Genomic DNA, 14,504 nt, shown 5'->3' with positions numbered 1-14,504 from the left:
TTTAAAGGAACAGTAACACCAAAAAATGAAAGTGGCATGAGAAAATATCATGTACTGTTGCCCTGCACTGGTAAAACTGATGTGTTTGCTTCAGAAACTATAGCTTATATAAACAAGCTGCGGAGTAGCAATGGTGGAAATTGAAAAAAGGCTATTTGGCACAGTGGATAAATAGTGGATAACAGATAACACCATTATGTTCTACAGAGCTTATCTGCTGTGTAACCTGAGCCTTTTCTCCTTTAAATGGCTGCCCCCATTGCTACACAGCAACTTATTTATAGAAACTATAGTTGTGTTTCTGAAGTAAACACAGCAGTTTTACAAGCACAATTATTATTGTTATTATATTTTTATTACTTTAAAACACTTTCATTTTTTGATGTTACTGTTCCTTTAAAGGATCCTTTAAAGGATACCAATTTCTATGATCCCACACCCCCAAGTGTGTTATTTACAGTCTCAGCAATACAACCTTACTTGCGTTCGCATTAGGCCCAGACTGGTATTCAAAACAGGCCTTGGCATGCCAAGTACAAAAAGAAGCCAGTAAATCATCAGTCCAGTAAATAGTGACTGTCTATGGCAGGGATCCCCAACCTTGAGCAACATTCAGAAGTAAAAGGAGTTGGGGAGCAACACTAGCATAAAAACTGTTCTTGTGCAGCCAAATAAGTGCTGTGATTGGCCCTTTAGTAGCCCCTTTGTAGATTGTCAACCTGCACTGAGGCTCTGTTTGGCAGGACATCTGTTTTTTATACAACTAAAACTTGTCTCCAAGCCTAAAATTCAAAAATTTGCCCCTGCTTTGAGGCCACTGGGAGCAACATCCAAGGGGTGGAGAGCAACATGTTGCTCATGAGCTACTGGTCTATGGCATTTACAGCCTGGGCCTAGGGTTTGCCACCTTTTTACAAAATTTTCACTGGCCAGTGGTGGGGTGGGAACAAAAGGGGCGGGCTGTGATGTCAAAGGGGGTGGAGCCACGGCATGCGATGGGCAGAAGGCTGCAAAAAAGGTATGTTTTGCTCAGATTAGGAGTGGGCCAAGGGCCTTTTTTAGGGGTATTTTACATTTACCGGCAGCTACATTGCCGGTAAATTTATAATACCCGGCCTTGGCAGGTGTTTTAACAGCTAGGCCGGTAAAATACTGGCCGGGTGGCAACCCTACCTGGGCCTGGTGCATATGTCCATTTCATTACTGCTTTAGAATGGCATGTCTAAAGCAACAGTGTAGAAAAAATGGCATGTCTAAAGCAAGCCAGATTTTAAGGTTTAAAAAAAACACAGGTACAAGTGCACTTTTTTCAAGAACAGTCACTAATAGATGTATTACAAATTGGCACCCACAAGCTTGTTGGTCTCCTTTGCCCTAAAGCAGTGTTATATAGCTCTGTATGTGGCTAAGTAGGTTTGTCACCGAACACAACTCCCGAAAGAATAAAAAACTGTGATTGTTTATTTTGTAAAAAGAAAAATCAATATATAAATATATTGTACAGATTTCCAGATAACATACAGGAGACTCTGTCAGCACAGATCAAAAACAATCCAAAAAATTTTTTTGCTTTAGAAAGAAAAGTATTGAGAGGAAAAAAAAAAGAAATTACAGCGACACCAAAAGATTCAATTAATGATAAAAAAATAATTTCTGCAGCAGCAAACTCCAGTGAAACACAGGGTGATTCTGAGTGTTTTGTTGCTTAGGCAATCAATAGGCATGGGCAAATTGCTCTTAATACAATGTTCTGCAAGTACCAGTAATTGCTATAAAAACTGGGGCTGTTTTTTACTGCATCCAGGGAACTACTAATCACTGTTGGGGGGGCACTCAATCACTTATTATCCTTAGCAGTGATAGCATGGATATAACAGTAATCTGAAATCAATGAGAAAGGTTTGTCCCTAAGAATACAGGGCAGTCTGATAACATCTGCAGTCAGTTGAGTAATTTAGGATTGGCATTGACTGCATCTACATAGAGCAATGGGTATAGCAGCCCCCTGCAATACATAAATAATATAAAAGTGATATTGTGCCAGGGCTTTAGTTGCACATAAAGGCAAGCTGGGAAATAGCATGATTAATTCTCAAAATAATACAGCGACTTTTATTCAAATTAGTACCGGCGTGACTTTAATCCTTTCCAGGACAAAACATGCTTTGAGATTTAAGAAATTATATGCTCAAAGGGTTCTTCTACTCAAAATAACCCAGGCTTTCCACTGGGCACATTTAAGCAACTATAGTAAAGCAATAAATCCCAAGAGCAAGTGGTGCCAAATACTGTTATTCTGTTGTCTCAAAGCTAAAACCTATTACCAGCAGAATTTTTCACACTGCTACATATTTGCTTTTTTCAATGCATGTGATTTTAAAGACTTACCGTGGAGTTAAAGTGGCAAAGTAGATTTGTATTCTAATGCCGCTTTATTTACACAGCTTTATAAACATGCCCCATAGTCGCTAACGCATGTACCAAGCTGTTGGTGGTTCTCCACGTCACAGTCTATTTCTAGACAATCATACTGCCCAACTATTGCAAAATCACTTATCATCGAACTGTAAATATGATTTCCCTTCTTCCATATTTAGTCCATAGTCACAAATGTAGTACATAAAGCACAGCGGCGGCTGCTGATACAACCTCTTAGTCCATCTTCAGGTTTATGTATATATAGCGTATAAATCGAAGTGATGCGGTAAAGCTGACAGCTCCAAGCATTAAGAAAAAAACATAAGCTGTTAGAAAAGAATATCCAAAGAATTCGACAGTCTGAACCACTCCTGACATGTTAGATCGGCGCCAGTAATAGAATACTGAATAGAGGAAGATAAATGCTCCAGTTGACCCTGTGCTTAGGACTGAGCGCCACCACCACCGATAGTCTTCTCCTGACAGCTGGAAGTATGTTAGAGCTACTGAGATGCAAGCACCCACACTCAGCAGGATGGCAAACACAATAAACAGGATTCCATACAGCGTATATTGTTCCCGACCCCAAACTGTGGCGAATATATAATATAGCTCCACTGAGATCGCACTGCAAAAGACAAGATTGAACAAAATATTAGTTTAAGATTCTATTTGCAACCCTAGCTTAAAGCTATGCACTACTAAACATTATAATAAAACTCCATATCCCGATCTTCTGTACAAAGTAAATAGCATTACCTCTTTTTAGCAGTGAGCCCCCAGTAGCCCTCCATTTTCTTTTCTACTGATTCACTGCACATGCTCTGGGCTGCCATAAGTTAACTGAGATTTACAATATACTGTATATATACACACAATGTAAACTTCTTTATGCAAGGCTAATTAGAAATTAATTCAGATCCACATTAAGGGGCAGATTTACTGAGGTCCAAATGGTAAATCTGAATTCAGAACTCACAGATTCGAATTTAAAACCAACCAACGTGACCCGGGAAACTAATTCTAATTCAACTATTCTCCACCTAAAACCTGCCGAGTTCATGTAGAAGTCAATGGCAGAGGTCCCTTGAAATATCTGAAGATGTTAATAGTAGCGATGAGCCAAATTTTTGCCAAGTTTCGCTTAGAAAATGACCCCCCAAAAATCGTGGTTAAAAAAATTTGACGAGAAAAAGCCAAGTTTCTGTTTTTACGGGGAAAACATGATTTGAATTTGAATTGGTTTGAGTTTTAAGAATGGGACTATTTGATCAAATTTTAGATTTTTTTTTTCCATAAATAACATACCATTCGAATTGTGAATAAAATGGAATTTATTAGAGTTTAAAAAAATTCACATTACTCGAAAAATTCAAACTTTGATAAATAACCCCTATGTGTCAGCATTGAAACCACTACATTCAGCATCTCCTTTAATAATCAGTCATGCAGTATAAGCTACTATGACAGATATTATGACAGATATTATGACAGATGTAACCCTCACTTTGTGTTCTTGTTTTGATTAGATCTGACAACTGCTAAGCTTAGATTCTCAACAGCAGCCCAGAGAACACTTAGCATGAAACTTCGCTGACACATAACACTATAACAACATCAGAACATGTGGACAACTTAGAAGACATAGATCGTATTGTACCATGAAAGCTCAACAGAGCACAAACAGTAAATATGTTCTGCTAGAACACATTTAACAAGCAATATTGTCACCCAAAATATCACCTAAATTGTGACCTAAAATTGGAATCTGGAGAAGGGCTTGAAATTATTTTGTTCTGGATACCTGCATGTTCCTTAACCTTATTTCTCACACCCATTTATGTCACTATAAATACAAAATGCCAAGCTGATACATCAGATCAACACACATACAAAAAGGAGCATAGATTTTGTGTGTTAGGAAAGTGGCAGTTTATCCTCACATGAAAAGAAAACACAAGCCTTATTTTGTATACATTTATTTGCATATATTAATTTGAATTCAATGTGCCTAAAACAGAGCAAAATGCACACCTGCTTGTTTGTGAGTGTTTGCAAACCTTAACACAATTTTATTAAATGCAATACATTTGCTCTTCAGTGAGGTTGTGTCCCCCAATAGTGATATACAGGTCAAGAATTTCTCGACCCGCACCCGACCCCTCCCGAACCGCACCTGGCCCAGGCCCGCTCCTGCCCTCTTTTTATAGACCCGCGCCTGCCCCACAGTGACGTCACAAAAGATTTTGTGCAGCACGAAACACCCCCACGGGTGCCGGGTCGGCCCGCACATCACTACCCCCCCAATGTATTCAATGAACAAGTTAACTGTTCTCATGCCTCCCTATGGGGCTGTATCCAGAAGAATACCACTTATAAAAAGAAAACCCTATAAAAACATTGTGTATAATAAGAAGAGCCACCTGCACTAAGGGGCAGATTTATCAAAGGTCAAATTTCAAATTCACGTGAATTTTTTTTTTAAATCAAATATTCAAATATACTCCAAATTCGATTGGGAGGTTATTTAAGAAAAAAATTGAACGTCTAAAATTTGAACGTTTAAAATTTGAACGTTTAAAATTTGAACGAATATTACTGACTACAAAATTTGAATCTAAACTTGAATTGAGTTTTTTTCTCCAAAAAAACTTGAATGTCAGGAAGGCTATTAACATCTTCAAATAGGTCACTGGACCTCTACAGTTGACTAATACATGAACTCTGCAGGTTTTAGGTGGCGAATAGTCAAATTTGAATTGTTCCAAGGGTCAAGGTTTGATAAATCTCGATATTTGAATTAAAATTCAAATCGAGTTTGAATTATTCCCAATTCAAATTTGAGAGTTTTGACCAAAAGAAATTTGAATGTACTATTCGACCGTTAATAAATCTGCCCCTAATATATAAAGCAATCTCAATTTGCATTTGTTTTCTTATATCACTGCTATACTAAAATATTGCTGGTAGTTCTATAGCAATTTCCCATCTACTTCAGTCTTTCTCTCAGGCCAAAATTGATCGATTCTATACATTACATAGTGTCAGGCCATGTACGGAATCATTTTTTGGACTTGGCATCCACATTGGAAATTAAGGGCTGTATAATATGGCAGCGAGTACAACTACAGTGATTCTGGGAACAACAGAGCTAAATAAGCATTATATCTCAGCAATAAGTTAGCGATCAGGAAGAGTAAAAATGCCTGTAACGTACATACAAATAAAAAAATAGAACACATAAGACTCCAACAGACCAAGCAGATTTAAGAACACCTACCAATACCCATGAATGCTTCCCCTGTTTCTGGCAGTATAAAGTTATTCAGTGTTTTCCCGAGAACCCTACGCACACCTAGCACTTTTTTTTGTTACCAATTTGCTTCACTTAGGGTAATTAGCACAATAAATACAAATGTATGAATGGTTTGTATGCATTACAAACAGAAAGCATAGAAACTGAGCATATGTAAAATACCTGAAGGGCAGAAAGCCTCCAATCGCCATATGTACTGGTGCTGATTTATACCAAGGTTGACGAGGGATTTCCCTGGAAATGTTCTTAGTCCGACAAGGAGCCTCAAAGTTTCCTGCTCTGTTTTTTCCAAAGATGCCTCCAATTACAGTGAGAGGGAAACCAACTAGCAGCCACACAGTGAGAAGAAGCAGAATGGTGGTTGCTGGGAGAGCTTGGGTGGAGCCATTGGCCCAGTGCACTGAATTGACCACACTCCATGTCAGGAAAAAGGGTGCTGAGAATATAGAAACCATAGTTAATAAGGAGTAAAAGCAAAGGTATGGTTGCATCTAAGTATCCAGTGAAAGGTTTTAGAGATTTCACTTCAAGTTACAGAACAGGCATGATTCAAATTAGGGTATTTGTACAGAAGGTTCTGGTAAATAAATATTGCAGAAAGGAAAGGGGTACATGAAAATGGACAGAACCAGCCTAATAAACACATTTATTACTTTTACCATATGTACTAACAGGAAAAAAAACACACCAGCAAAATATAGGAAATTTCTCCATAAAATGTTTTTTTTTAACATGAATTAATATAATGTATAATTTGACAGCGCAGACAAGGACTGTGCTTATAGGTATAGACATTATTCATTTGGATAAAGACTAGAAAAGGGATTGAGGAATGATTTATACCAGAGAAAAGGCTGGTTGTAAGTATGATGTTCCAAACCCAACGATCTCCTCCAAGTTGCCTGTAGAAATTACTGGACACATACCCAGAAACACAGCAAGTTAGGGCGTAGAGTAGGATGGCTGCAGAATTTATTGCTCCATGTCTGTGCACATTAAACAGACCCAGAAGAACCATGACTATAATACCTGGAGAATATTCCAAGGAAAGGGAAGGTTATTACACAGCATAGTAAATACAGATGGAAATGTAAGGTTTGGGGTGGGAGAGACAGAAGGCTATCACCTGTTCCTAAGGCCAAGAACTGAAAACCCACACCAAGGACTGCACATAAGAGACTTCTGTATGGTGGAAAGCGGAACACATCTGTATGGATGATCTTCCAGCCGTTGTCTCCTTGTTCCATGTCATCTGTTCCTTCTTCATCTAGGTTATATCGAGCCAAATCACTCTTCAAGACACGCATTAGGATGATGACAACAAAACCCAAGAGTAGAAAGACCAGCACCATAGAGTTTATTATTGAGAGCCAGTGAATCTCCAGGCTCTTGGGGAAGAAACTTGAATCCCGAAGCCTATCTCCACGCCGCTCATATGTTACAGAACTTGGAAACCAACGTACACTATATGTGTGCGTCAGACTGAGTGTCTCCCTCACATCATCTAAGCTGAATGGTTTGACATCACGTACACTGACATTAGCATAAATAATTCTATCATCATTATATTCAATGTTAATGTCCAAGTGAGACCAAAGTCCGATTTTATGAGTGTGTGGAAGGAAACCACTCTCTTCCATGTAACCCAAAAATCCACGTATTGGAATGTCGTCTAGCATAAACTCAAAATAATACAATTCTTCGATAGCTGTGCGCAGCTCCTCTACCTAAAGGGAGGCAAATCAGTATTATAAACACACCAGATTTTGAAACTTAAAATCAAGCAAAGCACAATGTAAAGCACCCACTTGGCTGATTGATAATTTCATCTCACAAAGAGTTTCTCTTTCCGCATTTTGTCGGAATGCAATTCGGTACAAGGACTCTGCCATGCGATCTCCATCCAACACTTCTCCGAGTGTTAAGCTCTTGAGGCGGATCTTCTCTGGAGCACATACTGGAAGTTGGTAGTAGTGATAAGTCTCTTGTGGATTGTGATATGGGCCCACTTTATTTACATACATCATCACTGGCTCCCCTTGTTTGTATCGATTATCCCCAGTGGCTGGAGATGGAGCCACCAGCCACACACATAATAGTGAGAGCAGGTGTAGAAAACACATGTCTGTGAAAAAAGAAGGGATTGTTCATTAAACTGTATGTCTCTAGAGTACTTTGGATCAGTGTGTGGTCACTTACTGCTTCTACAACAAGGTAACAATAATGTGCAGTGATTAAAAGGACACCTTACAAGTAGGGCTTAATGGAACCTGTGGCATTCCTACATTGTCTGCATATCTTGGTTATATTAATTATGGTGGCATTCTGTAGCTTCAAGTTAAGAAGTGATGGTATATTAAATATTTGTTATCTCATCCTGCCTCATATCAGAATTGGCATAATGAAGAAAATGTAACAGTAACTTTTAGCAGGGCTTTCAAACCAAAGGCATGTAGGCTTAATATGGAACCTCAAATGGATTTAAGGCCCCCAAGGTTCCACGGATCTCTTTATATGACATTGCCATTTAAATACAATCTGCCCCTTGAATATGCAATGTGAAAAAAATAGCCCTGAACAGCAATACGGATGTACCTGTATCTTAGACACATATATTAAGGGGTAGTTCATCTTTCAATTACATTTTAGTATATTATAAAATATCCTGTTATCAGCAGCTTTTCAATTAGCTATAATTTTTATAGTTTTTTATTATTTTTATTTATTTTCCTTTATCTTCCGCCTCTTTAGAGCTTTCAAATGAAGTTGCCTGACCCTAGATGCCTAAAAACTATTATTGTGTACAGCTTTTCTAGCACATCATTGTTTGGAAAATGTATAAAGAATCCCTGAAATAATGGTTTACAGCCTGACTGCATCTGAAGCATTTTCTTGCAAAATAAATCAATTCAGCTATGACATTTCTTGATTTTGCTTTAAGTACTTTGTGTACTCACGGATATACACCCTGTCCGACCTGTGAAAAAAAAATTAAAGAGATACTGACCCCAGAAATCTATTTTTTTTTCATCTATCATAACATTGCGTTTGGCATGCCATTTCTAAATGTGCCCACTGCTTTTTACATTAACTATAAGGTAAATTTTAATGTACAGGTATGGGACCTGTTATCCAGAATGCTCGGGACCTGAGGCTTTCCAGATAACGGATCTTTCCATAATTTGGATCTTCATACCCTAAGTCTACTATAAAATCTTATAAACATTAAATAAACCCAATAGGCTGATTTTGCTTCCAATAAGGATTAATTGTATCTTAGTTGGGCTCAATTACAAGTTACTGTTTTATTATTACAGAGAAAAAGGAAATCATTTTTAAATATTTGGATTATTTGGATAAAATGGAGTCTATGGGAGACAGCCATTCCGTAATTTGGAGCTTTCTGGGTTTCCAGATAATGAATCCCATACCTGTACATTAAAAGAGTTGTTTTTTAGTGTCAGTATCTTTTTAACAGCTAAATTAACAGTAAGGCCCAATTCCTCTGCCTTGACTATTGTCAAGGCTATGTTGCTGTTATGCCACACTAAATTCTGTATACTTTTAGGAATGTATTTTGGCATTTGCCTCTTAATATCCACATGCCCATCCTTAGTGGATTGATGCAATTTTAGCTATTGCTGTGTACGGCTGATTAAAAGAACATTAGCCAATGTGTTCCATGGGCAGATCGATCAACTAACAGAAGTATTGTTCAGAATGAAGAAGTGTGTTTTGATTTTTATATCAGTCATGAACCTGTCTGTAACAATTTAAAACTATTTCGTTGGAACTGTAATTACAAGAGGATGTTAGAAGGGTATGTTTAATTATCTAGCAGTTTATGATGTAAAAGGTTCTACATAACTGGGCCATGCTTATTCATTTTAAAACATTCAAGGGTACGTTTAATTCATCCAGGCTACTTCATTACACAATCGTTCTGTGGAATTTAGGAATGGTTTAAAGTGTTCCAAACTGTGTAACTGAAACATGTCCAACAGGTTCTTTTTTAACAGGTATTACCTAAACGCCTGATGCTTACACCGAAACCTAGTCATTCTCTGGAAGTCTATGAACAGTGAATAGTATGGAATACAAAAAGACATCATAAAATGTTAGGTGCCCAAAGGACACATTTTAGGAGCATTTAGATTAGATTGGGCGGGAATAAGAAGAAAACGTAATTTGAAATCCAAGGCACAGTGTGCTGTATCTTTAGATAGTAGCATGTTTTCTATCTCGATTTAAAACAACTGAAGTTATTAGGATGATCATGTCCCTTGTGCTGGGACCTGCAGTAACCAGCCAAGTGCAATACGTGGCTCTTGTCTGACCCTCCTGTGTTGTGTTGTGTACTGTACACACTTTCCAAATTACAGTTGTTGGCTCCCAATCGATAAGACTGATAATTACCATGGATACTTCCTGTTATGGGACTGTAGGTAAAGCGGCTTTGAAATATGTGTTCTCTGAATGTATTCAGTCATTCTCTCGTATTCACTAACAAAGCAGGAGTAAGTTAAATGTTCCCGCCTCAACAGAAAATGCTATCTGATTATTTAAACTAGTTTATCCCTTGTTGCACTGTATTCCTCCATACCTGATCGCGGTCTCCAGGCTTCCTCTGACAGCTTCCCAAAGCACAGACCTTGTGTGACGTTGCCTACTTGACTCCTGTCTGCCTGAAGCCAACGCTAAATCACGGAGTTTAGTAGCAGGCTGTCACTTGTAAAGCTTTTCTATCTAAAAACATAAATGCGCCAGTAGAAATGTTATTTTAAGCAATAGCCTCAATGTATTCTTCCAATTAGGTTTTAAGTAAGAGTAAATCGTACAGGCAAACGTTAAGCCGAACTGAACACGTCAGCATATTGGGTCCTTGCTCTCCGGGTAGGCATTCGTACTTGGTTCCACGTCGGATAGTCTTTCGCAGCCATTTTGAAAAAGGGCAAGATACATCTGTTTGGTTTGCGTCTTATGTTGTGAATAAATCGATTCTATCATTTCCATAAACTTATCAATACAGTCAAGCCATTTATATATCCATGCATAAGCAAGCACTGGTTAACTGAAATGCTATCAATCAACAAACATAATTAGAACTGTGCCTGATAACTTTATTTTGTTAGGCCAGCGACTCGTTATGGTTTTGTGGCGTTCCCCTTTAAAGTTAATTTAAAGGTGAACAATCCCTTAAATTTCCTCAGGGTCATAGAACACAATAGCCTTATATGCATTGGACTAAAGTGAATATACACAATCACGAAGTTTACAAATGCCATTAAACTTTTTGAAAAGTAAACACAATTTCAAGCAACTTTGCAATATACATCAATTAAAAAATATGCAGAAATTTCACTATTTGTAATGACCTGGAACTGGAACAGTTCCCTAAGCCTAGCCCCCTGCTGATCTGTCTGACTACTTTGCTGAGCTGGCTGACTACTGTTACTTTGTATCAACAGCCACCTGTCCTCAGCCTGCATCCTCCAAACCCCCAATTCCCTGCACACATGATTTCAATAATGCATTGTGGGTTATGTAGTTCCTGTATGCCGACTGTAAGGGTAGGACTACACGTACGATTTCCATGTAGACTATCCGACGTGTAACCAAGTATGAATGCCTACCTGGAGAGCAAGGACCCGTTAAAAACTTTGACGTTTGAGCTATTTTTTGTGTACCTCGACTAGGGAATAGTCCAACTTCAATTCGAATTTTAAAAAAACTTCTAAATTCGAATATCAAAATTTATCATGTACTGTCTCTTCAGCTTAGACCATTCGCCATCTAAAACCTGCCGAAGTGCTGTTTTAGCCTATGGTTGACCTCCTAGAACCCATATAGTCAATTGGTGGACTTTGAGAAATCAAAGGTTTTTTAGGGGAAAAACTTTGAATAGAATTCGATCGAATGTGCTTTTCCTTCGATCGTACGATTAGAATTCATCCGAATACAGACCTCTTCAACCCAAAAAAAACTTCGACTTCACTTCGGTTGGTCTTTTTGAAATCGAATTTCGAAGTTTTTTCAAATCGAAACTCAACCCTTGATAAATATGCCCCTATATGTACAGTACATATTGCCACTGATATGGATTTAAGATAGCTTAGTTTGGGATCAAGTACAGGATGCATTACAGTACAAATAAAAAAGTAGAAAATTGGAACCATTTGCTTAAAATAAACTCAATAGGGCATATTTAGCAAAGAGTGAATTTAGAGATCCCCACAGTGCACCATTGATAAATACTCTTTTAAAAATCCCATAGAAATGAATGGAAAGTGGTGGAATTTCACTCTAGAGGACTGTGATGATCTCTAACTTCACTCTCTGATAAATATGCCCCTATTTGAGATGGCCTTCCTGTAATTCTAGTTATCGAATATTTGACATTTTATATTGGAATGCCCTCTTGTATCAGTTATTGGTTGCATTTTTGCATGTTATCTGTATGTTTAATAAATAAAACAATTTTATTGTACAACCTTGAAGAATATGTTGGTGCTTATAAATATTATTAATACATGGATCCAATATATTTCTGTGCTAGTAAAATCCTAGGCAAATGCGCATACTGTGGCAGAAATAAATGTAAAGTACTTGGTGTAAAATTTAATGCCAGTTTTATCAACAATTTCAATGAGGATTAAAATGAAATAGAGCAAAATAGCTCAACATATAGGCATCTATAGCACCTCCAGTATAAAACTAAATCAAAGCCTTCTAGGCATAGCATCCTGTTATTAGGTAACTGAAGGCATATTAAGATACTGTAATCACAGACATTCAAACAACATATTTTCATGGTCAATAGTAACAAGCTTAGATGGTACAAGTATGGGATCCATTATCTGGAAACCCATTATCCAGAGAGCTCAGAATTACAGAAATGCCATCTCCCATAGGCAAACAATCCAAATTCTTAAAAATGATTTCCTTTTTGTCCAACCATAAAACAGCACCTTTTACTTGATTCAAACTACGATATAATTAATCTTTATTGAAAGCAAAACCAGCCTAATGGGTTTATTTAGAGGCACATTTATCAAAGGTTTTTTAAAAGCTCCCATAAAGTCCCATGAACTCGAAAATCGACCAATCGAAATGTTTTAAAACTCGGGTAAATAGGATCGCTCCGAAAACTCGAATCGAATTCAATTCAAGTTTTTTTCTCAGAAAAAACTTGAATGTCAGGAAGGCTGCAAACAACTCCAAATTGATCCCAGGACCTCTTCCATTGACTAAAAGGGCAATTCGGCAGGTTTTAGGTGGTGAATAGTCGCATTCAAGTTCTTAAAGTCAGTGTATGATAAATCTCGAAAATTTAATTTTTAAGAAAACTAATCAAATTTTAACAATTCTCCAGTCGAATTTGACAGTTTTGGCCATAAAAAAAAAACCTTGAATATTTGAATTTCTAATTTTCACTTTGAACCTTGATAAATCTGCCCCTTAATGTGAACTCTCAAATTCGATTCTAATTTTTAAAAAAAATTTAATTTGATTTTCGAGATTTATCATACTCTGTCCCTTTAAGAACTCTAATTCGACTATTCAACAACCTGGTACCTGCCAAATTGCTGTTTAAGGCTACGCGGGCGTTTTCGGCACGTTCCGATGCGCTGCGAAAAAACGCCAGTGACAAATCACATGCAACGAAAATAAGGTAAGTGAATTCATTGTCGGATGAAGTCGCAGTGTTAATCTGACGCGATGACGGATGCAGACATGCAAATCGAATTTGATTCGAATCCTATGTGAGACGATTCCATTTATTTGAGTTTAAAAAAATTAGATTTTTTTTCTTTTTAATAAATTGCCATTGGTCGAAGTGCAAATTGAGGGGAATTTAGGGGAGTTTTTAAAAACTCACATGAATTCAAAATTCGATTTTTGATAAAAGTGCCTCCACCATTGACGAAGATCCAAATTATGGAAAGATTTGTTATCCCTAGGTCCCAGCATTCCAGATACAAGGTTCCATAGCTGTAATATTAAAATCTCAAATGGAAACAGTATAACAGTTACTCAAAATACACACCAGTGCAGGAAATATTACAATGTGCATAATAGCTCTGAATTATTGACTATATTTGATATTGGAGCAATGCAGATGTAGTCATTTTATGTATTTGATGAATAACTTACACCGCCATCTTTGCAATAGCTTTCATGCACTCAACAGTGATACAAGCTTTAGTTCACACCAGCTTTAGGGCCACAATTTGGATGTCCCTGAGAGTAAATGTTAAAATACCATCAAAGTAACAAATCTTTACTTTACTCACATTTTGGTTTATTTTCATAAACCCCTCCTCCCCAGTCCAACCAAACTAGTGGCAGACATGGACCAGCTTACACAAGAAAAGGGAGGAGAGACAAAGAGATGGACTAATTAGACTGTAAATTGCTATAAATATTTCTGCAATAAGGTCTATGCTACCCACCAACCCTGGAGTGGCCACAAAGAACAACCCTAAAAACAAAATATAATGCATTTGTATAAGGTGGTTGAAAGCAAAGTCACCCAATCTCACACGATTCAACTGTTGTCTTTGAAAGTGCTTTGCCACCCCTTTTTCTGACAATCCAAAACTAGATAGAAAGATCGGTAGCACCATTCAGATTAGATCAGATTCAGAGTTTGCTGCATCCAATATGGATGTTTGAAACACATTTTAAAATAATACATCTGCTGCAAGATCTTCAGTGCTAATAGATGTTAGCACTGAAGGTCTTGCAGCAGAAAACTTAATTTAAAAAG

General features: G+C 37.5%; 1 protein-coding gene across 2 annotated transcripts; it reads right to left on the bottom strand.

Annotated features, from left to right (window-relative positions):
* Positions 1-1,436: 1,436 nt before the first annotated feature.
* Positions 1,437-10,530, bottom strand: tm9sf1.S (transmembrane 9 superfamily member 1 S homeolog). Of its 2 annotated transcripts, none has more exons than XM_018243897.2 (6): positions 10,338-10,530; positions 7,543-7,859; positions 6,861-7,461; positions 6,578-6,763; positions 5,897-6,170; positions 1,437-3,046 (listed from the first exon to the last, which is right to left on the bottom strand). In XM_018243897.2, exons 2-6 carry the CDS (start codon positions 7,855-7,857, stop codon positions 2,653-2,655), a joined length of 1,770 nt encoding a protein of 589 aa, XP_018099386.1. In that variant the 5' UTR covers positions 7,858-7,859; positions 10,338-10,530; the 3' UTR covers positions 1,437-2,652. The 2 variants fall into 2 exon arrangements, with proteins under 2 accessions (XP_018099386.1, XP_018099387.1); XM_018243898.2 differs by lacking the exon at positions 10,338-10,530 and adding an exon at positions 10,151-10,312.
* Positions 10,531-14,504: the final 3,974 nt, after the last annotated feature.

This window comes from Xenopus laevis, chromosome 1S, assembly GCF_017654675.1.
Source record: "Xenopus laevis strain J_2021 chromosome 1S, Xenopus_laevis_v10.1, whole genome shotgun sequence".
In the NCBI taxonomy this organism is placed as follows: domain Eukaryota; kingdom Metazoa; phylum Chordata; class Amphibia; order Anura; family Pipidae; genus Xenopus; species Xenopus laevis.
Note: the sequence above shows the minus strand (reverse complement) of the source record. Positions and strands in the feature narration are given on the sequence as shown.